Source organism: Rhinopithecus bieti, unplaced genomic scaffold (genome assembly GCF_001698545.2).
Source record: "Rhinopithecus bieti isolate Rb0 unplaced genomic scaffold, ASM169854v2 scaffold_38631, whole genome shotgun sequence".
In the NCBI taxonomy this organism is placed as follows: domain Eukaryota; kingdom Metazoa; phylum Chordata; class Mammalia; order Primates; family Cercopithecidae; genus Rhinopithecus; species Rhinopithecus bieti.
In genome coordinates, this window is record NW_016817145.1 from 1,805,600 (window position 1) to 1,828,372 (window position 22,773).

Consider the following 22,773-nt stretch of genomic DNA (forward strand, 5'->3'; position numbering starts at 1 on the left):
TTGAGATCATTCATAAATTGTTTAAACTGAGAATATTAAATCACCAAATGCCAAGAGTCTGAAGCACTTACGGGTAGGCATTTGTTGGTGGATAACCATTTTTGGTTAATAAATACTAAATCATGTGATGAAGCAGTGGTGAGTGGCACAGTCTTGAAGATGTCTTTGGATATAAAATTCCTGGAATTTCTGGGACTTTTTAGTGCTTTGTGGAGGTAATGCGTTAGATGATTTGAAATATTCTGTTAAAGCTGTCTTGAAATACATTGTCCTTTCCTGCCTATCACAGAATCTGAGAATGTTAGAGAGTACTGGTGAGCCATGAAGTGTAAATCCTATTATAGATAAAGAAATTGGAGTTTATATTAGCTAAATCTTCTGCTTGTTTTTAGTCATCAAAGCCCATATTATTAGTAAATGGAAGAGCCAGGAATGGAAGACTTGAATCCGTGTCTGCTGAATTTTTTTCCATTGCCCTGTCCCTTGTATTACCTTCTCTTGAACGCTAAGCTTTGTATTGATTTACTCATAAACATTTATTGCTTAGTAATCTGGGCTAAACTTTTTCCCCATGAATAGTCAGTGTACCATGAAGTAAGTTAAATGGTAAATCTAAACCTATTCTCTATGAAAATAGTCCCGTGCAATCCTAACCTTTAAGGTGGGTTTAATGTTAGACTGTTCCTGACACTAGCTGGAGATTTAATTGCTTAGAATAATTGCTGGGTCTCCAAAGTTAAATTTGATGAATGCCTCCCCTTAAGACCAAACCTGCAATTATTTATGAAATTTCACTTTTGCTACCAGCACTTCTTAGCTGAGCTCCTCATCTGAATTGCAGAACATGGAAACTGATTGCCATGAATTACTTCTCAGTTTTTCTCATGATGGTGCACATTAGTACCATTCTCAAGGCATGAAAAAGGTCATTCGTTCCATATAGAGGTTATCTTAGGGCATTAAGGCTTCATGCTCACCCTGTTGAGAAATGTTGCTTTCTGCAGGTACTGGGCTTGGTAACTGAACCTTACTCTGTTTCAGAAAAGAAATTCTCTGCCGGGCGTGGTGGCTCATGCCTGTAATACCAGCACTTTGGGAGCTCGAGGTGGGCAGATCACTTGAGGTCAGGAGTTTGAGACCAGACTGACCAACATGGTGAAACTCCTCTTTACTAAAGATATAAAAATTAGCCAAGTGTGGTGGCAGGCACCTGTAATCCCAGCTATTCGGGAGGCTGAGGCAGGAGAATTGCTTGAACCTGGGATGCTGAGGTTGCAGTGAGCTGAGATGGTGCCACTGCACTCCAGCCTGGGCAACAGACTGAGACTCCGTCTCAGAAGAAAAAAAAGAAATCCTCTAGTGTTGGTGTTTTAAGCATCTTGTTTGAGTAAAAGGAATTTTCTTTTTATGTTACTAATAATTTATACTTTGAGTATATCATGTAGTACTTGTTATCCACTATAAAACAAAAGCATTGTGATATTATACAAGCAAACTCTGTTATACATGAAGCTAGTCACTTAGTCCTAAGAGTCCTTAATCCCTTGATTTCAAATAGCATGGGGCACTAGTTATAAGTAGAAGTGATGTTTGGTCTATTTTTTTCTCATTTTATAAGCATGATTTTCCCCCCAGGTGTCTTTGTCTTTAAAAAGACATTGTTTAACTGTGATTAGTGTAAGTCAGACATAAAAATCACTTTTTGTAATTTGGCAGCCTACTACTGTGGAAATGTTTAGGAATTAAACCACATTTGTAGGAAAGCAATCACAGTTGTAAAGCTATCAGAAATGTGTTCTAACCACCATGAAATCTTTAGACTTCTTACTTTCCCTGTTTTAGTATACATTAAGTATTATCTATACTTGACATTGATAATGTTGAATTTTGCCTGAAGGTTAAGACATCCCCTCACCCTTCTGTGCTTTGGGAAGGGGCTTAGTGCAAGGACACACTTTTTCCCCATATGACTTAGATGAGATTCACAGGTGAATTCCCCGCTCCTTTCTGTTCACCTGTGACAAGGTCAGAAACAGATCCTCCAGATTCCCTTGCTTTGCCTCATAAGCAGTGGGCTCAACTGCCTGTTCTGAATTATCAGTCAGAACAAAATGCTTGTTAGCCAAAGCTTGTTTAAGCTTCTGTCCTTCTAGCCCCGTGAACTTTGTCTCACCCTCAACCTGAGCAAGGTGTATCTCTTGCTTTAGGACCCCTCCCAGAAAATATGCTGACCTTGTGGTTAAACATTCTCTGATCTGCTATCCTGTACCTCACCCTGTCATCCCCCTTCCTCACACCCAATGCTTTCCATCTACCCTTCATTGGTAATGTTAATTTTGATCACCCAGTTAATGGATTATCTGATTTTTCCACTGTATAGTCAACTGTTTTTTTCCCTCACAACTGATAAGCAATCTGTGGGGAGATACTTTGAGGCCATGCAGATATCCCACTCCTCATCAGTGTTTCCTCCTAGATTTAGAATCCATTGGTGGTTCTTGCCTGAACCAGTCTGTACTTCGATGGTTGGAGATTGGTAATTTTTCCCCCACTTTAGCACTTCTGCCGTATTTAACAGTTGTGAACAGGCATTCTCTCATATTCTCTGTATGAATTTAGGAATTATTTTTTCAGTAGTCTGTGATTAGTCATTATTGCCTCTCAATTATTTTTGTGCCCCAGTTTTCTCAGATTTTGCCGTGAGAATTTCCTTTAAGCTTGCTCCTGTCTCCTTTCTCCTTATGACATGCCTCCAGTTTTATCCCCTAAGCAATTCTTTACTTTCTAGCCAAGCAATAAGATCTTATTGTGTGTTTATTCTGCCTCAGTCCTGGAATCAGCCGTTTGTCCTAGGAGCCTAATTTCTTTTACTGGGGGATTGCTATTAGAGACCAAGATACTGGTGTTAGTTGTGCTCATTGCTTCTAGGCATTTGCAGGAGGCCGTTATATATGTATATGTATCTGTATTTTTAGATGTATTCTTGCTTGAAGGAGGAGATAGCTACCTTGATCTTTGGAATTTTCTTTTAACGTTAAATATCTCTTTTTAGAGAGCAATAGGATTTGGTATTTTTCAAAAGGATTAAGAATAAGAATGCTTAAAATCTGTTGTATGTTGAGTGAGTTCATGCTTTATGGACTGGAAATCTAGGGTACACATTTCCAAATGAGGAGCTCTTGCCCCTATACTAAAATGAGGACTTGGCCATGATTCTCTTTGTACAGATCGGAAACTGGAGGAGAGAAGCACATAGCTTCTCCTGGGACTTAGGCTTTCGTAATACAGTTGACAAGTGAACAACATGGCTATGAATTGCACACATCCACTTATGGGCTGATTTTTATGAGTAAATGTATTAGAACATTTTTTGGAAATTTATGATAATTTGAAAAAACTTGCAGGCAAACCAGATGTCAAAGAAGTTAAGGAAAAGTTAGATGTGTCATGTATGTATAAAATACATGTAGATACTAGTCTATTTTGTCATTTATTACCATAAAATATATACAGATCCATTATAAGACATTCAAACATATCAGAACTTAATGCACACATTTACAGATTGCACAGCGACATTGCAGTTGAGAGAAATGTAAATAAATGGAAACATATAGTATTAAGCCATAACTGCATAAAATTACCTGTAGTAAATATTATACTACTATCATAATTTTGTTGGTATCTCTTGTTGCTCTTGTGGTGAGCTCAAGTGTTGTATCTACTTGAGTGCCTGCTTAAAATACTCTGACACTGATCATCTCTGGGTGAGCAATGTGTCTTTACGTTAAATTGCCCATTACAGTTAAAAGTGATCTCTCGTGCTTCTCTCATATTTTTCATTGATTTAGTGCAGTACCATAAACCTCAAATAACACTAGGGGAGCCATACAGAGAGCCACTAGTGATGCTGGAAATTCTCCCAAGAAGCAGAGAAAAGTCAAGTCGTAACATTACAAGAAAAAGTTGAATTGCATGGTATATACTGCAGATTGAGCTCTGCAGTCATTTCAGGATAGGTAAATCAGTGTAAAAGACGATTGTTAAATAAGAGAAGGAAATTTATGAAGCTGTTTGCACATCTGTGCCAACAGGCATGAAAACATTGCACTTTTTGCAAAATACTTTCTTTTTCTCATATTGAAAATGCAGCTTTTATGTCAGTGCAGGATTGCTGTAAGAAAGGCATACCTGTAGACTCTAATATGATTTGAGAAAAAGCAAAGTCATTATGACAAAGCAAATGAAAGATAATTAATATTCTCTTAAGCTGGAGAATTTAATGCTAGCAAAGGATGGTTTAATAATTTTAAGAGGTTTGTCTTAAAAAATGTTAAGATAGCAGGAGAAGCAGTTTCTGTTGACCGAGAGGCAACAGATGAGTTCCCAGATGCTAGTATGTTTTGATCTGTGTCCCCACCCAAATCTCATGTCTAATTGTAATCCCCAATGTTGGAGGTGGGGCTTGGTGGGAGGTTGTTGGATCATGGGGGCAGTTTCTCATGGTTTAATACCCCGCCTCGCCCCACCCACCAAAGCTGTCATCACGATAGTGAGTTCTCACAAGATCTGATTGTTGAAAAATGTATGCACCTTCCCCATCTCTCTCTTCCTCCTGCTCCGGCCATGTTAAGATGTGCCTGCTTCCCTTTCACCTTCTGACATGATTGTCAGCTTCCTAAGGCCTCCTCAGAAGCAGAGGCCATTCTGCTTCCTGTACAGCCTGCAAAACCATGAACCAATTAAACCTATTTTCTTCATAAATTACCCAGTCTGAGGTATTTCTTTATAGCAATGCAAGAACGGAGTAAAACAGATACCATTAAGAAAATCATTGAGGAGAAGGGATATCTGCCTGAAGAGGTCTTTAATGCATGCAAAAGTGTCCTATTCTGGAAAAAAATGGCATAAAGGACATTTATTAGTAAGGAAGAGAAATGAGCACCAGGATTTAAGGCAGGAAGGGACAGGCTTACTACTGTTTTGTGCAAATGTAGTCAAGTTTCTGGTCAGGACTGCCCTTATCTATAAAGCTGCTGAGCCTTGAAGGGAAAAGATAAATGCCAGCTGCCAGTCTTTTGGCTACACAGCAAAAGGGCCTGGGCAATAAGAACCCTTTTTTCTGGACTAGTTCCTTTGATGTTTTGTCCCTGAAGTCAGGAAGTACCTTGCCAGTAAGGGACTGCCTTTTAAAGTTCTTTTGGTACTGGACAGTGGTCCTGGTTAACCCACACAGAACCCGCATGAGTTCAACACTAAAGGCATTGAAGTGATCTACTTGCCCCAAACACAGTGTCTCTGATTCAGCCTCTAAATCAGGGGGTCATAGTGACCTTTAAGGCTATTCACACACAGTACTGTATAGAAAGGATTGTCTGCGCTATGGAAGAGAACTCTAACAGGACCTCAGGAAAGTCTGGAAGAATTACACCACTGAAGATGCCATCATTGTTTTAGAAAAAGCTGTGAAAGCCATCAGCCTAAAATAATAAATTTCTGCTGGAGAAAACTGTCTAGATGTTGTACCTGACTTCACAGGGTTTACAACAGAGCTAATCTAGGAAATAATGAAAGAGATTTTGGATATGGCTGAAAGTTGGGGAGTGAAACGCTTTTTTTTTTTTTTTTTTGGAGATGGAGTCTCACTCTGTTATCCAGGTTGGAGTGCAGTGGCACAACCTCGGCTCACTGTGACCTCTGCCTCCCAGGTCAACTGATTCCCCTGCCTCAGCCTCCCGAGTAGCTGGGACGACGGGTATGTGCTACCACACCCGGCTAATTTTTTGTATTTTAGTAGAGACGGGGTTTCACCATGTAGACCAGGATGGTCTCGATCTCCTGACCTCATGATACGCCCACCTCGGCCTCCCAGAGTGCTGGGATTACAGGCATGAGTCACTGCGCCCAGCCTGAAGCGTTTTAAGATACCGGTCTTGGCTGGGCATGGTGGCTCATGCCTGTAATCCCAACACTTTGGGAGGCCGAGGTGGGGAGATACTGAGGTCAGGAGATAGAGACCATCCTGGCCAACATAGTAAAACCCTGTCTTTACTAAAAATACAAAAATTACCTGGGCATGGTGGTGGCGCCTGTAGTCCCAGCTACTCGGGAGACTGAGGCAGGAGAATCACTTGAACCTGGGAGGCAGAGGTTGCAGTGAGCTGAAATGGTGCCACTGCACTCCAGCCTGGCGACGGAGAGACTCTGTCTCAAAAAAAAAAAAAAAAAAAAAAAAGTATGGGTCTTGAAATTCAAGAGCTAATAGATAGACACCTTGTTGGAGATGGGTGCTTCCAAATGAGTGCCAGACAATGAGGAAGACATAGAAAAAGCAGTGCCAGAAAACAAATCGGCATTAGAGCATCTGGCAGGGTTCTGATTATTCAAGACTGCTTTTGACTTCTGTGCACTCTTCTATGATACAGACACTGAAACTAAAGCAGATGGCAGAACAAGAATTGGTACTGTATAGAGACATTTTTAGATACATTAAGAAACAAGAAAGTTAGAGGGAACTTTCAGTGTGTTTCCGTAAAGTTACGGCGAGCATGCCTGCCTCTCCTGCCTCGCCTTCCACCTCTTCTGCCTCTGTCACCTCGGAGACAACAAGCCCAGCCCTTCCTCTTCTTCCTCCTCTTCAGCCTATTTGCTGTGAAGACGAGGATAAAGACCTTGATGATGATCCACTTCCACTTAATAGTAATACATTTTTTCTTCCTTATGATTTTTTTCTAGCTTTATTGTAAGAATATAGCATATAGTACATATAACATATAAAATATGTATTAATCAACTGTTCATGCTATTGGTAAGGCTTCCAGTCAGCAGTAGGCTATTAGTAGTTAAGTCATTGGGAAGTGTGAAGTTATATACAGATGTTTGACTGTGCTAGGGGTCAGCATCTGTAACTCCTCTGTTCGAGGGTCAGTGGTTTGCCACTGTTGTAGAGTGGCTCTGGATGGAGAGAGGAAGTACGGTAAAACAAGTACATCTTGTTGCAGTAAAAAGTAACCTGAAGTAGATGATTGTCTGTCTAGACCAAAGAATAAAACGTTTTAGCTTTGCATCTTAAAGTGTCTTGGTGGTCTCCTAGGAAATTTGGTACTTCTTAATAGAGTTACTCTACCTTAAAAAGAAAATTTAGAATCTTAAGTCGGTTATCAATATTGCATCTTCAACATTTTTGTTTCACACTGTCAGTCTTTTATTCTCTGTGTGTGCTTGATCATAACTCAGGTTTTCCTCTGGATCTCTTACGCTGTGAAAGCCTTCTTGGTCTGGACCCTGCAACTTGCAGCAGAGTTCTAAACAAAAATTACACACTGCTTGTTTCCATGGCTCCCCTCACCAATGAAATCCGGCCTGTCAGCAGCTGCACCCCTCAGGTAAAGACCTACTTGGAGGATCCACTTGGTAGTGTCATGAGTCCCGTCAGTTTTGTTTTCTTCTCTATCTGCAGATACCAACTATTAAAATCACTGAATCATAGAAAGCAATTTTGTATTTTATGCCTTTGTAAGATGATATGTTCAATTTGTGGAGTGTAATTGGTGTATTTTATATATGTATCACCTAGTGACTTGTGACACATTAGATTCAAATTTATTCATTTACAGAATATTTTAAAGAGAAGGTTTTAGGATGCTCCAAAAAGGAAGCTGGCATCATTTTGAGGGATCAGATAAATTTGATTAGGAAAAGTTAAATGTCTTCGAAGTGGGGCCGTGATTCTGAATAAGCTGAAAAGAAAAGATGGTACTTGAAAGCTAGAACTCTGGCTGACTGTATAATTTATATGTGAAAATTCCTTCTGGACTTTTACTTAAGAAAAAAATATATATATATCAGTTACATTCATTTGTATACTTAACAAGGAAGTTGTGGCCTGTGCCATTTTCAGAGTGGAGATTATGTTGCTGTTCTTCAGTGCTACATCTTACCTGGTTTCCTAGATAATGCAGGGTTTAATGGTGTAGCAGAAAGGAAGGGATTCTTGTACACAATTAATTTGCCTATGTTCTAGCTGCCTCAGTGAGGATCCTGTCTTCACACCAATTTTGTCTTTAATATTCAACAAGAGATTTGCATCTAACTAACCTTTTTAAAATAATTCTTTGTGCACACCCCCCAACCTCCTCCTATTCTTTAACACAACCTCCAGACATGGTAGGAATCCATGAACTGCCGAATAAATGGTAAAATGGATGGAAGGGTAGGTGATTCCTTTTGTGAAAATTGTATGTGATTAATGATAATAATAGCTAACACTTTAATATCAAGTTTATTATATTCCAGGTACTATTTTAAGCTTTTTCAACAACCTCACAACATCCTCTTGAGGTAGATTCTTTATTGCTATTTTATAGATTGAGCAAAATGAGGCACAGAGAGCTTAAGTAATCTTCTTAAGGTGATATGGCTGGATGGATAAAACCAAGATTCCAAACTAGGCAGTCTTCTCCAGAGTCCATTCTCTTAATTGAAGTGACAAGATGTAATTTCTTAATTCCAGTATAAAATTGAAACTATTTTAGTGAAACATTTAAAATTTATTTTCATGAGGATAATTACAGTTAACCTTTATGTGAAGGGATTTGCTGTTTGTAAGACTGTTCTTGGTCACTTATGTAACACTGTATTATAACTTTATCTTAACTGTTCTATGATTGTAGCATATTGGACCAGCTATCCCAGAAGTCAGCTCTGTCTGGTTTAAACTGTACATTTATCATATCACTGGACAAGGACCACCATCCCTTTTATTGTCCAAAGGTACAAGACTTCGAAAACTGCCAGATATATTTCAGGTATGTGTGTGAGGTTTGGATGGTTTTTTTTTGTGTGTGAGCAGTACGCTAGATAACTTCTTAATATTTTCCTTATTTCTGAATGCCATTTTACCTGTTAATTTCTTTTCAATAGAGTTATGATCGATTGCTAATAACATCTTGGGGTCATGATCCTGGAGTAGTTCCTACCTCAAATGTGCTCACGATGTTGAATGATGCTTTAACACATTCTGCAGTTTTAATTCAGGTACATTTATCTTATTTGAAATAATCAGTTTTGACTTTTTATTATAAAGAATTTTTCTAGCTTTCTATATTGAGTTGTAATAAAATATCAGTCATTTGAAATTTATAAAGTTGAATGTAAAAAATCAGAGATGTGAATTTTAGTCCTGGCCCTTTGGCAGTGTGGGAGTGGCAGAAATAGCATGAACTTTGAGGTTAGACCCAGGTTGGCATTGCAGCCTAACTTCTGCTAGCTGCGTGACAACAATTTTTTTTTTTTTTTAATAATAGCTTTACAGTAGTTTCCCCATCTGTGGGGTATATGTTCCAGGACCCCCAGGGGATGCCTGAAACCACCAATAGTAACCCTATATATAGTATGTGTTTTCCTATACATACATACCTATGGTAAAGTTTCATTTATGAATCAGACACAGTAAGAGATGAACAATTACTAATAAGAAAATAGCATACTGTAATACAAGTTATATGAATGTGGTCTCTCTCAGAATATCTTGTTATACTATACTCAGCTATTTTCAGACCTTGGTTGACCACAGATAATAACTAAAACCATGGGAAGCAAAACCTCAGATAAAAGGGGACTACTGTATTGAGTATATAATTCACATACTGTACAACTCACCAGTTTAAATTGTGCAGTTTAGTGGGTTTTAGTGTGTTCACAGATACGTACAGCCATCACCACACTCAATTTTAGCACATTTCATTACCTTAGAAAGAAACCCTGCATCCTTTCGTGATCACTCTTCTATTTTCTCCCCGCTACTCCCCTCCTTCCCCCCAGTCTTAAACAACACTAATCTGCTTGTCTCTACAGATTTTCCTAATCTGGGCATTTATATGCATGGAATCATATATAACATGTGGTCTTTTGTGACTGGCTTCCTTCATTTAACATGTTTTCAAGGTTCATCGTGTTGTTGTATCAATACTTCATTCCTTTTTATGGCCAAATAATGTTCCATTGTATGGATATGCCACGTTTTGTTTATTCCTCCATCAGTTGGTGGACATGTGGGTTGTTTTCACCTTTTGGCCGTTATGAAGAATGCTGTCGTAAACATTTGTGTACAAGTTTTCTGTGGACATATGTTTTCATTTCTCTTGGCTATATATATATAGGGGTGGAATTACTGGGTCATATGCTAATTCTATGTTTAAGCATTTAAGGAACTGCCAGACTGTCTTGCAAAGTGGCTGCGTCATTTTACATTCCCACAGACACTTGATATTATGTGGCTTTTGATGATAACCACCCTAGGGGTGTGGAGTGGTATCTCATTATAGTTTTGATTTACATTTTCCCTATGGCTAATGATGTTGAGCCTCTTTGCGTGTGCTTATTGGGCTGTGTGGCATTTTGTGATAAACCTTACACTTTATTTCCCACCTATAACGTGGAGATACCAATATGTATTGTATAATAACAAACACTTACAATAATAGCCACTAATGGTAGGGTAGGCAGTTTATGCTCATAGAATTGAGAGAATGAAATGAAAATGTACGTATCAAATGTGTAGCACACTTTCTGGCACGTAATAGGTTCTCTGTAAAGATTTCGTCAGTTCATCCATCTTAACAATTGAATGTGCTTATTTTGTGCTAATTAATGTGAATATGCAAATAAGACAGGGCCTACTATCTTCAAGGAATTTAAGGATGGTGGGAAAAGGCGCATAAGCACTCAGTTTCAGTTTATCGAATAGAATTACATATAGTGGAAGACTTAAAAGAAGTATCCAGTCCAGCCTTGGGGCAAGGAGAAGGGCTTAGGGGAGGTTCCTTGGAGAAAGTGAGACCCAGGCTGAATACAAAAGGAGGGGTCAGGATGATTAAATCTCTGGGCAAGAATTTTTTTTTTTTTAATTTGCTGCTATTTTCTAGTGCCCAGCACAGTGCTCAGGTCATAGTAGTTGTCCAGTTAGTGTTTGTGGAATAAATAAGAATATGAAGTGACATAGCATGCCAGGGCCAATAGCTGTTCATTGTTTTGAGGGGTGAGTTGGAGTGTGAGGGAGTTGTGGTCAGAGATGAGTCTGAAGAAGTAGGTGGGCCCTGCAGTGCCACGTGCCTTGGGTGTTCTGCTGTGGAGCTGAGATGTTGACCTGTAGATTGATGGTAGCAATTACAGGGGGGTAACTGGGATTAACATGGTCAAATGTGTTTTAGGAATCAACCTTGGGATGATATTGAGAATGGAAGGGAGTGGGGAGACACCTGAAACAAGAAGACCAGTTAGAACTGTGTGTAGTAGTTTAGATAAGAGATAAAGATAGCCTGGATCAAGGACATGGTAATAAGAATTGAAAGGAAAATGGATTTAAGAACTACTACAAATATACAGTTAGTAGAATTGATCAGGTATCTGAGAAAGAGATGGGAAGACGGAAGAAAGATTCTGAGGTATTTGGCTTGTGATGGTTGAAGGGTGGTGATACCACTACTCCAGGGAACACGGGAGGAGGTGATATCACGGGAGGTGGTGATACCATTACTCTAGCAAACACGGGAGGTGGTGATACCACTACTCTAGGGAACACGGGAGGAGGTGATATCACGGGAGGTGGTGATACCATTACTCTAGCGAACACGGGAGGTGGTGATACCACTACTCTAGGGAACACGGGAGGAGGTGATATCACGGGAGGTGGTGTTACCACGATACCAGTACTCTAGGGAACATGGGAGGTAGTGATATCACAGGAGGTGGTGATACCACTACTGTGGGGAACACAGGAGGAGGAGCACATTTATGGGGCAGTTGATGCATTGTGTTTATGTGGTGCCTGTGGTAATTGGAAATATTCTGAAATTCAAATGAGAGGTTAGACAAGAGTGATTAAGTGTGTCAGCATCAGCTGGTAGATGGTAGTTGAAACCATGAGAGGATGAAATTAGGCAGGGAAAATATGTAGTATGGGGTAGTCATGGGAGATAGCATCATAGAATGGGCTAGACATGGACTTAAGTCAGACTGCCTAAACTCAGATCTTGGTTCCATCATTTACTAGTAATCTTGGGCAAGTTAAATACCTTTTGTGTCTTTACCTATAAACTGGAGATAAAGTTCCTATCTTGTTAAGGTTTTTGAAAAGAATGACATGAGCACTGTGTTTAGCACATGGGAAGATCTCAGAAAATGTTACTGTGTTGGTAGTGGCAGTAGAAGTAGAGTGAAGGAACAATGGGTGATTCTATGAGCTTCAGTTGTCCTTACCTTTAAAATAAAGGGTGGCTGGGTGTAGTGGCTCACACCTGTAATTTCAGCACTTTGGAAGGCTGAGGTGAATTGCTTGAGTCCAAAAGTTGGAGACCAACATGGTTAACATAGTGAAACCCTGTCTTAATTTATAGTAACAAATCTTTTTTTGAATAAAGTAAAATGAGAGTGGTGGTTGCCAAAGTCATTTCTGTAGGTGGTACTCTGTAGGTCAAGCTAAATTAGGTGTTTTTTTTTTTTTTTTTTTTTTTNCGTGTTGTTGTATCAATACTTCATTCCTTTTTATGGCCAAATAATGTTCCATTGTATGGATATGCCACGTTTTGTTTATTCCTCCATCAGTTGGTGGACATGTGGGTTGTTTTCACCTTTTGGCCGTTATGAAGAATGCTGTCGTAAACATTTGTGTACAAGTTTTTCTGTGGACATATGTTTTCATTTCTCTTGGCTATATATATATAGGGGTGGAATTACTGGGTCATATGCTAATTCTATGTTTAAGCATTTAAGGAACTGCCAGACTGTCTTGCAAAGTGGCTGCGTCATTTTACATTCCCACAGACACTTGATATTATGTGGCTTTTTGATGATAACCACCCTAGGGGGTGTGGAGTGGTATCTCATTATAGTTTTGATTTACATTTTCCCTATGGCTAATGATGTTGAGCCTCTTTGCGTGTGCTTATTGGGCTGTGTGGCATTTTTGTGATAAACCTTACACTTTATTTCCCACCTATAACGTGGAGATACCAATATGTATTGTATAATAACAAACACTTACAATAATAGCCACTAATGGTAGGGTAGGCAGTTTATGCTCATAGAATTGAGAGAATGAAATGAAAATGTACGTATCAAATGTGTAGCACACTTTCTGGCACGTAATAGGTTCTCTGTAAAGATTTCGTCAGTTCATCCATCTTAACAATTGAATGTGCTTATTTTGTGCTAATTAATGTGAATATGCAAATAAGACAGGGCCTACTATCTTCAAGGAATTTAAGGATGGTGGGAAAAGGCGCATAAGCACTCAGTTTCAGTTTATCGAATAGAATTACATATAGTGGAAGACTTAAAAAGAAGTATCCAGTCCAGCCTTGGGGCAAGGAGAAGGGCTTAGGGGAGGTTCCTTGGAGAAAGTGAGACCCAGGCTGAATACAAAAGGAGGGGTCAGGATGATTAAATCTCTGGGCAAGAATTTTTTTTTTTTTTAATTTGCTGCTATTTTTCTAGTGCCCAGCACAGTGCTCAGGTCATAGTAGTTGTCCAGTTAGTGTTTGTGGAATAAATAAGAATATGAAGTGACATAGCATGCCAGGGCCAATAGCTGTTCATTGTTTTTGAGGGGTGAGTTGGAGTGTGAGGGAGTTGTGGTCAGAGATGAGTCTGAAGAAGTAGGTGGGCCCTGCAGTGCCACGTGCCTTGGGTGTTCTGCTGTGGAGCTGAGATGTTGACCTGTAGATTGATGGTAGCAATTACAGGGGGGTAACTGGGATTAACATGGTCAAATGTGTTTTAGGAATCAACCTTGGGATGATATTGAGAATGGAAGGGAGTGGGGAGACACCTGAAACAAGAAGACCAGTTAGAACTGTGTGTAGTAGTTTAGATAAGAGATAAAGATAGCCTGGATCAAGGACATGGTAATAAGAATTGAAAGGAAAAATGGATTTAAGAACTACTACAAATATACAGTTAGTAGAATTGATCAGGTATCTGAGAAAGAGATGGGAAGACGGAAGAAAGATTCTGAGGTATTTGGCTTGTGATGGTTGAAGGGTGGTGATACCACTACTCCAGGGAACACGGGAGGAGGTGATATCACGGGAGGTGGTGATACCATTACTCTAGCAAACACGGGAGGTGGTGATACCACTACTCTAGGGAACACGGGAGGAGGTGATATCACGGGAGGTGGTGATACCATTACTCTAGCGAACACGGGAGGTGGTGATACCACTACTCTAGGGAACACGGGAGGAGGTGATATCACGGGAGGTGGTGTTACCACGATACCAGTACTCTAGGGAACATGGGAGGTAGTGATATCACAGGAGGTGGTGATACCACTACTGTGGGGAACACAGGAGGAGGAGCACATTTATGGGGCAGTTGATGCATTGTGTTTATGTGGTGCCTGTGGTAATTGGAAATATTCTGAAATTCAAATGAGAGGTTAGACAAGAGTGATTAAGTGTGTCAGCATCAGCTGGTAGATGGTAGTTGAAACCATGAGAGGATGAAATTAGGCAGGGAAAATATGTAGTATGGGGTAGTCATGGGAGATAGCATCATAGAATGGGCTAGACATGGACTTAAGTCAGACTGCCTAAACTCAGATCTTGGTTCCATCATTTACTAGTAATCTTGGGCAAGTTAAATACCTTTTGTGTCTTTACCTATAAACTGGAGATAAAGTTCCTATCTTGTTAAGGTTTTGAAAAGAATGACATGAGCACTGTGTTTAGCACATGGGAAGATCTCAGAAAATGTTACTGTGTTGGTAGTGGCAGTAGAAGTAGAGTGAAGGAACAATGGGTGATTCTATGAGCTTCAGTTGTCCTTACCTTTAAAATAAAGGGTGGCTGGGTGTAGTGGCTCACACCTGTAATTTCAGCACTTTGGAAGGCTGAGGTGAATTGCTTGAGTCCAAAAGTTGGAGACCAACATGGTTAACATAGTGAAACCCTGTCTTAATTTATAGTAACAAATCTTTTTTTGAATAAAGTAAAATGAGAGTGGTGGTTGCCAAAGTCATTTCTGTAGGTGGTACTCTGTAGGTCAAGCTAAATTAGGTGTTTTTTTTTTTTTTTTTTTTTTTTTTGGGTGGGGCTAATGCAAAATATGGATAGAAAAACAACCAAATCAGCAGACAGTACCTGTTTTTATTTATTTTTTTGAGACAGGGTCTCACTTTGTCACCTAGGCTGAAGTCAGTGGCATGATCACAGCTCACTGCAGCCTTGACTTCCCCAGACTCAAGAGATCCTCCTGCCTTAGCCTCCATGGTAGCTGGGACTGCAATCTCACGCCACCATGCCTGGCTAATTTTTTATAGAGACAGGGTTTCACCATGTTGCCCAGGCTGGTCTCGAGCTCCTGGGCTCAAGTGATCCACCTGCCTTGACCTCCAAAAGTGCTGAGCTTATAGGTGTGAGCCACCACACCAGGCTGACAGTACTGTTTTTAAAGTGTTTATTAAGGAGTTTTGCTTTTGCTGAAGAAAAATGCCTTTTTAATTAAATTTGATGGAAATAAATTTACCTTATTGGAATTTTAAACATGTTACAAATTTAAGATTTTTAGTTAAAACCGTAATTTATTGCAGCCATCTGGTTTAGGGAATCAAAGAGAGCTCTGAGAAATATATTTAAATTGTTATATGAAACAACGGAAAGAGTATGCTTTCCTTTGGATATATCAGGGTTTCTTGAACTTGAATAATGTATGGGTCTCTCTTAAAGGGAAAAATTTACAGATCCTCAGTATTAAATTCCTATTATAACAGTTCTAAATACATGTAGATGTTAAGTTAAATTCTTCATGCTTGTTGTTATTACACAACTACAAATTCAAGTCAAATTTTGGAATTAAATATAAGCAAAGCTTTAAGTCAAATGAACAATATTAATTGAATGTGATACATGAAACTGAATTACCATTTGCAACATGAGAGTGAAGTGGGTAGACTCAGATTTTTTAAATTTAATTTTTGAACTAATAGTACATTCACATGATTCAAAAATAAAATATTATTAAAAGGTATAGAGCCCAGGTGCAGTGGCTCACACCTGTAATCCCAGTACTTTGGGAGGCTGAGGCAGGTGGATCACCTGAAGTCAGGAGTTTGAGATCAGCCTGGTCAACATGGACAAACCCAGTCTCTACTAAAAATACAAAAAAAAAGTTAGCCGGGTGTGGTGGCAGGTGCCTGTAATCTTAGCTACTCAGGAGGCTGAGGCAGGATAATTGCTTGAAGCTGGGAGGTGGAGGTTGCAGTGAGCCAAAATTGTGCCATTGCACTCCAGCCTGGGTAGCAGAGCAAGAAAAAAAACAGACAAACAAAGTATTACTCCCCTGCTAACCCTGTCTACCAAGTTTCCACTCCCCATCTCTCTTCCAAATCAGATAATTTCATCTGTTCATTTCTCCTGTATCCTTCCAGAGTGTCTTTATGCATATGCAAGTATCTGCACACAGATATGCTCCTTACCTTTTCCATTTAGCAGCTGGAGATCTTTCCATTGCAGGTCATAGCTTTCTTTCATTTATGCACCTCCACTGAAGTTATGTCTCCTAATTTAATTAACCAGTCCCCTGTTGGTGGACATTTTGGTTGTTTCCAATTATATGTAATTATAATATTGTAGCAAGTTATTCTGAATATATTTTATTTCAGGGCAGGTTTTTGAGTTTTGCACTCTTAACCTGTGGTACGCTATGTGATTATGGGGATTCTTCTGCCACTTTTCCTTCTCAGAACTCTAGCTAACCTTTGTGTGAATAAACTTGGTCTCATTCACTCTTCACTTGGCTAACACCTGATTTACCTGTTAAATTAGCCTCCTTTTTTTGCATTGGCCTATACATTCAATTTGAGAAACATTGCCTTATAGGTTATTACACATGTAAGATTATCACTGCTTGCTGTAGAAAAATAGAAAATTGTTGAAAGAATTTTGATGAGGTATTAATATGGAATATACTATTATGTGACACAATCTTATTTACTTTTGAGTATCAGTGATTGGAAGTGAAGGTTTCTTGTATACCTTTTAACTTTTGTTTATGTTTAGGGGCATGGTTTGCATGGGATAGGAGAAACTGTCCATGTCCCATTTCCATTTGATGAAACAGAACTACAAGGAGGTACCTTTTGAATTGTATCTATTGACTTTTTTTTTTTTTTTTTTTTTTTTAATTTTTTTCTATTGCAAACAGTTTGGGGAAAAAAGGGAAGGAAATTTTAAAATTTTAGGTTCTAGGTTCTTTGCTATTAAAGAGTGTTGGCAAAAGGTAGTTTTTTGTCGTGTGCTTTGCCATCCACAAAGAACTGTTAGAATAAGACCCATTTAGGATTTTTGAAAGACTACTATCTGTGCTTGGGAATAAAGAGAATAAGTAGGTATCTGCCTAAACGGAAGACTTTTCTCTATTTCTCCTTTTTTATCATTCACACAACTGTCTAATACTTCATAAAGTCTAAGGAAAAAAAATAATTGTTTACCTGGAGATGCAGATAATGACAACAGGATCTGAAAATTTATAAAATCTCAAAAACTGCTTAGTAGATCCTTTGCCATGGGGGATTATTGTGTGAATTATAAAAAAGAGATTTCTTTATATTTGAATATAGAGCATTTTTCTTTTTTATAAGTTCACATATTTATGAGAACTTGAGTTAAGATACAATTAATTTAGGCATGTGATTTCAAGTACATTGTTAGCTTTAGTTTCAGTAAGAATAACAACTTTATATACTTCTTTATTGGAATCAATTATGATGTATTAAAGTATAAAAGTAGTTCTAAGAGTTGTTTAACAAAGTATGTTTAAGCTGTTTGCGTGTTATTAGAAACTGTTCACTAATGTGATGTCCATTCTGTTCGTAGAGTTCACTCATGTCAATATGGGTGTTCATAAAGCATTGCAGATACTAAGAAACAGAGTGGACTTACAGCATCTCTGTGGATATGTCACCATGTTGAATGCTTCCAGCCAACTTGCAAATAGAAAACTCAGTGATGCTTCTGATGAGAGAGGTTAGCCAATAGTTGGATTCTTTGAATTAAGATAATTGGTTTTGAGTTTAACCCAGTGTTATATGAAAAGCTGCAGACCTTTGTGGGGATGTTGAGTTATTGAATACTCAATATTCTTTCACTGAAGCATGAGGAAATATTTTAGAACATCATTTGGACAAATATCAGTTGTTCAAATGAAGAAAATAGGATTGGGGTACAGAATGATTTGGGGTTTTTGGGCTCTTTACTGTCATATCTGTGTTTATAAGGCTTTGCATTAAGTTAGCTTTATAGGGTGATGGTTTCAAAACTCTAGTCTCTTTATACAAATGTTTCCAAAATTGACTTAATAGTTTTCCCTTTCAACTTTTTCTGTCAAAAGGCACCATTGTCTTAATTATCTAGGTCTAAAATCTTACCTTTGTCTCATTCTTTCCTTTTTTCCACTATGTTCAGTTAGTTTCCAAGTTCTGTGGATTAGGCTTTAGATAAGTCTCTCATGTCCATTTCATCCCCTTTCTCTTCATTTTAAATTCTCTATGACTGCTCTTCTTGTCTGGGTCTTGAAGTTTAAACCTTTAACATTTGCTGTTGCAATCGTTCCCTGCTTAGCCTTTCTGGCCTCTCCTTTCTATCTCCAATCTGTCCTACGTATTGACAATAGCTAATTTTTCTTAGATACCACTTACTTTTTTTTTTTTTAATTTGAAAATCCATTTCCAAATCACCTTCTCATGCTTACTAGTTGTTTCTGCTCTGGCATAATATTGGCATATATGTTGTTTGGGTTGCCATGGTGGCAGTTCTTGTCCATTGACTTTGGGAGATCTTTCATTATCTCCCATTGATTGACAGTATTTCATGAGCCTCTTAGTTTGAAATTCTGAGAAAATGTGATTGATTACTTGCCATCCAGTAGATTGGATTGGCTCCTGTCGAGGTAGGTACTTACCCCTATCTCATTTCTCTTTGGCCAAATAGTTGACTGCCAAATATTGTAGGGACATTTTCTAGAGAAGAGGGCTGTTAATTAAGCAGTCATTTAAAAGTATGTCTATTACAGCTGTCCTTTTTTATGTCATTCATTCCACAAACATTTATGGAATACTTGCTTAGGTGCTGGAGCAATTTAATAAGACCAGGCCAGGTACAGGCTCACGCCTGTAATCCCAGTCCTCTGGGAGAGCCAAAGCAGGAGTATTGCTTGAGTCTAGGAGTTTGAGACCAGCCCGGGCAATATAGCAAGACCCTGTCTCTACAAACACACACAAAAAAGAAATAAAAAAGACAATGTTGTTCCAAGGATTAAAACCCTAGAGAGGAGATGCATGAGTCAGTATATAGTGTGGTGTTATTGACTATGATGGGGTCTGCATAAAGCGCTAACACAGCACAGAGAAGGCCTCCTAGAGAAGGTGAAGTTTGAGTTTTGAAAATTGAAGAGTTAGGTAGACAAAAGATAATGTGTTTTTGGAGGATGGCAGCCTTTCAGGCAGAGGGAATTAGGAAACAGTAGTTCACTGTGGCCAAAAGAAAGAATTTGTTGTACAGTAGTAGAAGATCAGAGTAGAGAAGTAGGTAAGGTCTGAGGGGTCTTGGAGGATCTTCTGTGCTAAAGATATGAGTCAGAAAAGAACTGTGAAGAGTAATAACATAATCAGGCTATGTATTTCCACAGGGGTGCTAATGGCTTCAGTAACTTGTGTCCTTCTTTTTGAATTTTGGTTTCTTTAGGCTGGGGTTTCTCAACCTCAGCACTATGTGCAGTTTGAGCTGGATAATTCTTTTTTGTGGAGGATTGTCCTGTGTATGGTCGGATGTTTAGCATTCATTGAATAGCATCTGTGTCTTCATTCATGTCCCTTGGGGATCAAAATTGCTCCCCTGCTTAAAACCACTTCTTTAAGCCAAGGATTATGCATTTTCTTCCTATCATCATTATTATTGTCTGAAGTCTTTTCCATGTTAAGACTGATTTATTGGCAGCTTCTGCTAACTGCTAGAATCCTAATATTGTGTGTGTACTTTAATTGTAAGGAGAACCTGATTTGGCTTCTGGCTCAGATGTAAATGGGAGTACAGAGTCATTTGAAATGGTCATTGAGGAAGCAGCTATAGAGTCAGCAACAAAGCAAACCTCTGGTATGGCGCTAAAACTTTTTGCAATTTGATTAGACTAATTTCTGAGGTTTAACTTTTATGTTAAGATATTTGCATGCCATTTGTCTGTTCTTATTATTCATAATAGACTTTTAAATAAGAGTTTTCTAGGAAGCCTTTTACATACTTAGAAAATAATTCAAGTATTATAAAATTATGACTTGAAAATAACTTATTAATAACCTTATTCCTGTGGTAAATGTTTTGATTCATTCTCTCATCTTACAGATGGTATCTTACAATACTCTTTTTTGGGCAAATAACTACTTTGAACATTGGATGAAAGCTGTGTACCTTCTCAGACACGTTTATACCCAAAATATGCCTGTCCTGTTTAGAGATTAACTGGCCCCCTCCAATTTCTTCTTCCCCTGCCAAGCCCACTGGTAGATATCAGTGGGGCAGGAGTAATCTATGAACCTTAGGTTAAGAAACCTTGTCAGTTATATATAATATATATGATAAAAAAGTAAATTTATGTATCCTTTCTTAGGTGCCACAACAGAAGCAGATTGGGTTCCTCTTGAGCTGTGCTTTGGAATTCCACTGTTCAGTTCTGAATTAAACCGGAAAGTTTGTAGGAAAATTGCTACACATGGCCTTTGCAGAAAAGAGAGGTGAGGGCTTGCTTATATTCACTGTCATATTTTCATATCAGTTTTTAAGTTGTCAGCGAATAGTTACTATATCTTTACTTTCTTTTATTCCACACATGAACACAGTAATTGTTCTGTATATATTTGTTGACTGAATAGAGATCACTAGTTTAAGGGTTTTGCTGTATTTTTCAAAATTAAATTTCACTAGATCAGAAATTAGTCACAGGCAAACATTTTGGGCACATGTTTTGATTATATTTATTTAGTAATCTAGGTGAGGTGAGGGTGTGGTGGAACGGGCATGCCGATGTGGAGTATGAACCTAAGTTTTAAAAAATGTATGTCTGCAGAAAATGTCTCTGCATTTGTCTCACTCCTAACATACACACACTCATGTTATATTCTGTTAATAGTGATTGGTTTTTGAGGTGGAATTATGGTGACTTTACAAAATTTGCTTCACTTTCTACATTTTCTAAAATGAATATGTATTCTTCCTTAAAGATGACATGTAGGTTTTATCTTACATGCCAGCACAGATCCGTTGTGAGTAGCTGCTAAGAGGCAATGTTGTAAAGGTTCTGAGGCAAACTGGGTTAGCAGGAAAGAACATAATGGAATCTAATTGTCACAATAGGCGGCTTGGAGAGGTGAAATCCACAAGTCAAGATCTTCTTGACTTATTTCAGAAAATGAAGTTGGACAATAATTCATTTAAGTGGCGTAATGTGGCTTTTATCAGAAAATGAAGAGTACTCAGTTGACAATTTCAGCGTCTATTCTCTGAAAACAAAATAATATACATAAATAAAAAATGGAAATACTATAGAACTTTAAAGATTACCACTATAATTTTTACTGACTTACATATTTGAAAAATATTTAGGTGGGTTGGTGTGTGTTTAATCTGTTACCAGACTGTCTTTTGCAGTTACTTTGGTTGTTTGAAGGTTATGTCGTGGTTGTCATTCCTCACAGTGCCTAAATCTTCATTTGAAAAGTTTTCTTTCATTTCACATTTATGTTTACTAATAGTTGAATTTTTTTAAAATGATAACTTTGATTTTAGTTACATTATATGTTTTATTTCAAAATGGACTTTTTTTTTTTTTGAATCGGAGTCTTGTTGTCACCCAGGCTGGAGCGCAGTGGCGCAATCTCAGCTCACTGCAACCTCTGCCTCCCAGGTTCAAGTGATTCTGCTGCCTCAGCCTCCTGAGTAGCCGGGATTACAGGCGTGCACCACCACACCTGGCTAATTTTTGTATTTTTTTTAGTAGAGACGGGGTTTCACCATGTTGGTCAGGTTGGTCTCCATCTCCTGACCTCGTGATTCTCCCACCTCGACCTCCCAGAGTGCTGGGATTAAGGGCGTGAGCCACCGTGCCCGGCTCAAAATGGACTTTTGATGTATGACTACTCCCTATTGTTAAAACAAGCAAAAATTTCATTGATAAGAAACATTGAAATTGTTTTTTAAAATGTTTTGTGATTGGTCAGGATGTATAGATGCATTTAAATTGCTAAAAATTAAACTCTTATGAGAAACTCATTCTTGCCTTTATGTTTAAACTTTTTCTTGCCTTTTTTTTTCCAGCCTTCAAAACCTCTTACATTCCAGTAGAAAACTCTCTCTGCAAGTCCTTAACTTTGTTCACTCATTCCAGGTAACAAAAACCAGAAAGTCCAAATGGTACTTGTACGGAGCTTTAAGTATGCACAACACTTCTGTTTGTTTTTGATCACCACAGCAGCAAGATATGAAATAAACATTAATTTTATTGTACAGATGAAGACATTGAGATTCAAGAAGTTAATTTACTTGCACATTTCACTGGCCAGGTCTTTGGAGACCAAAGCTTGATCTCTTTGTTCTGTGATGGTGCTTTACCGAACAGAAATGTGTTAAGTGTTATGGGCCGTGTACCATGCTAGGTGCACTTCCCAATAACTAAAGCAATTCTCCGCTGCCAGGATGGGCTGTCTGTTGTGGCAGCAAAGGCCAGTGC

The 22,773-nt window shown here is 38.5% G+C and overlaps 1 protein-coding gene across 2 annotated transcripts in view; it reads left to right on the plus strand.

Annotated features, from left to right (window-relative positions):
- Positions 1 to 22,773, plus strand: part of FAM91A1 (family with sequence similarity 91 member A1) — a 54,869-nt gene that overhangs the window by 27,369 nt on the left and 4,727 nt on the right. Inside the window, exons 16-23 of one of the 2 annotated variants that reach the window (XM_017855891.1) lie at positions 7,237 to 7,385; positions 8,673 to 8,807; positions 8,923 to 9,036; positions 17,058 to 17,130; positions 17,874 to 18,023; positions 20,043 to 20,147; positions 20,659 to 20,782; positions 22,362 to 22,431. In XM_017855891.1, coding sequence (XP_017711380.1) covers positions 7,237 to 7,385; positions 8,673 to 8,807; positions 8,923 to 9,036; positions 17,058 to 17,130; positions 17,874 to 18,023; positions 20,043 to 20,147; positions 20,659 to 20,782; positions 22,362 to 22,431 — 920 coding nt within the window. The remainder of the gene's footprint in view (positions 1 to 7,236; positions 7,386 to 8,672; positions 8,808 to 8,922; positions 9,037 to 17,057; positions 17,131 to 17,873; positions 18,024 to 20,042; positions 20,148 to 20,658; positions 20,783 to 22,361; positions 22,432 to 22,773) is intronic. The other variant, XM_017855892.1, reaches the window with a different exon arrangement.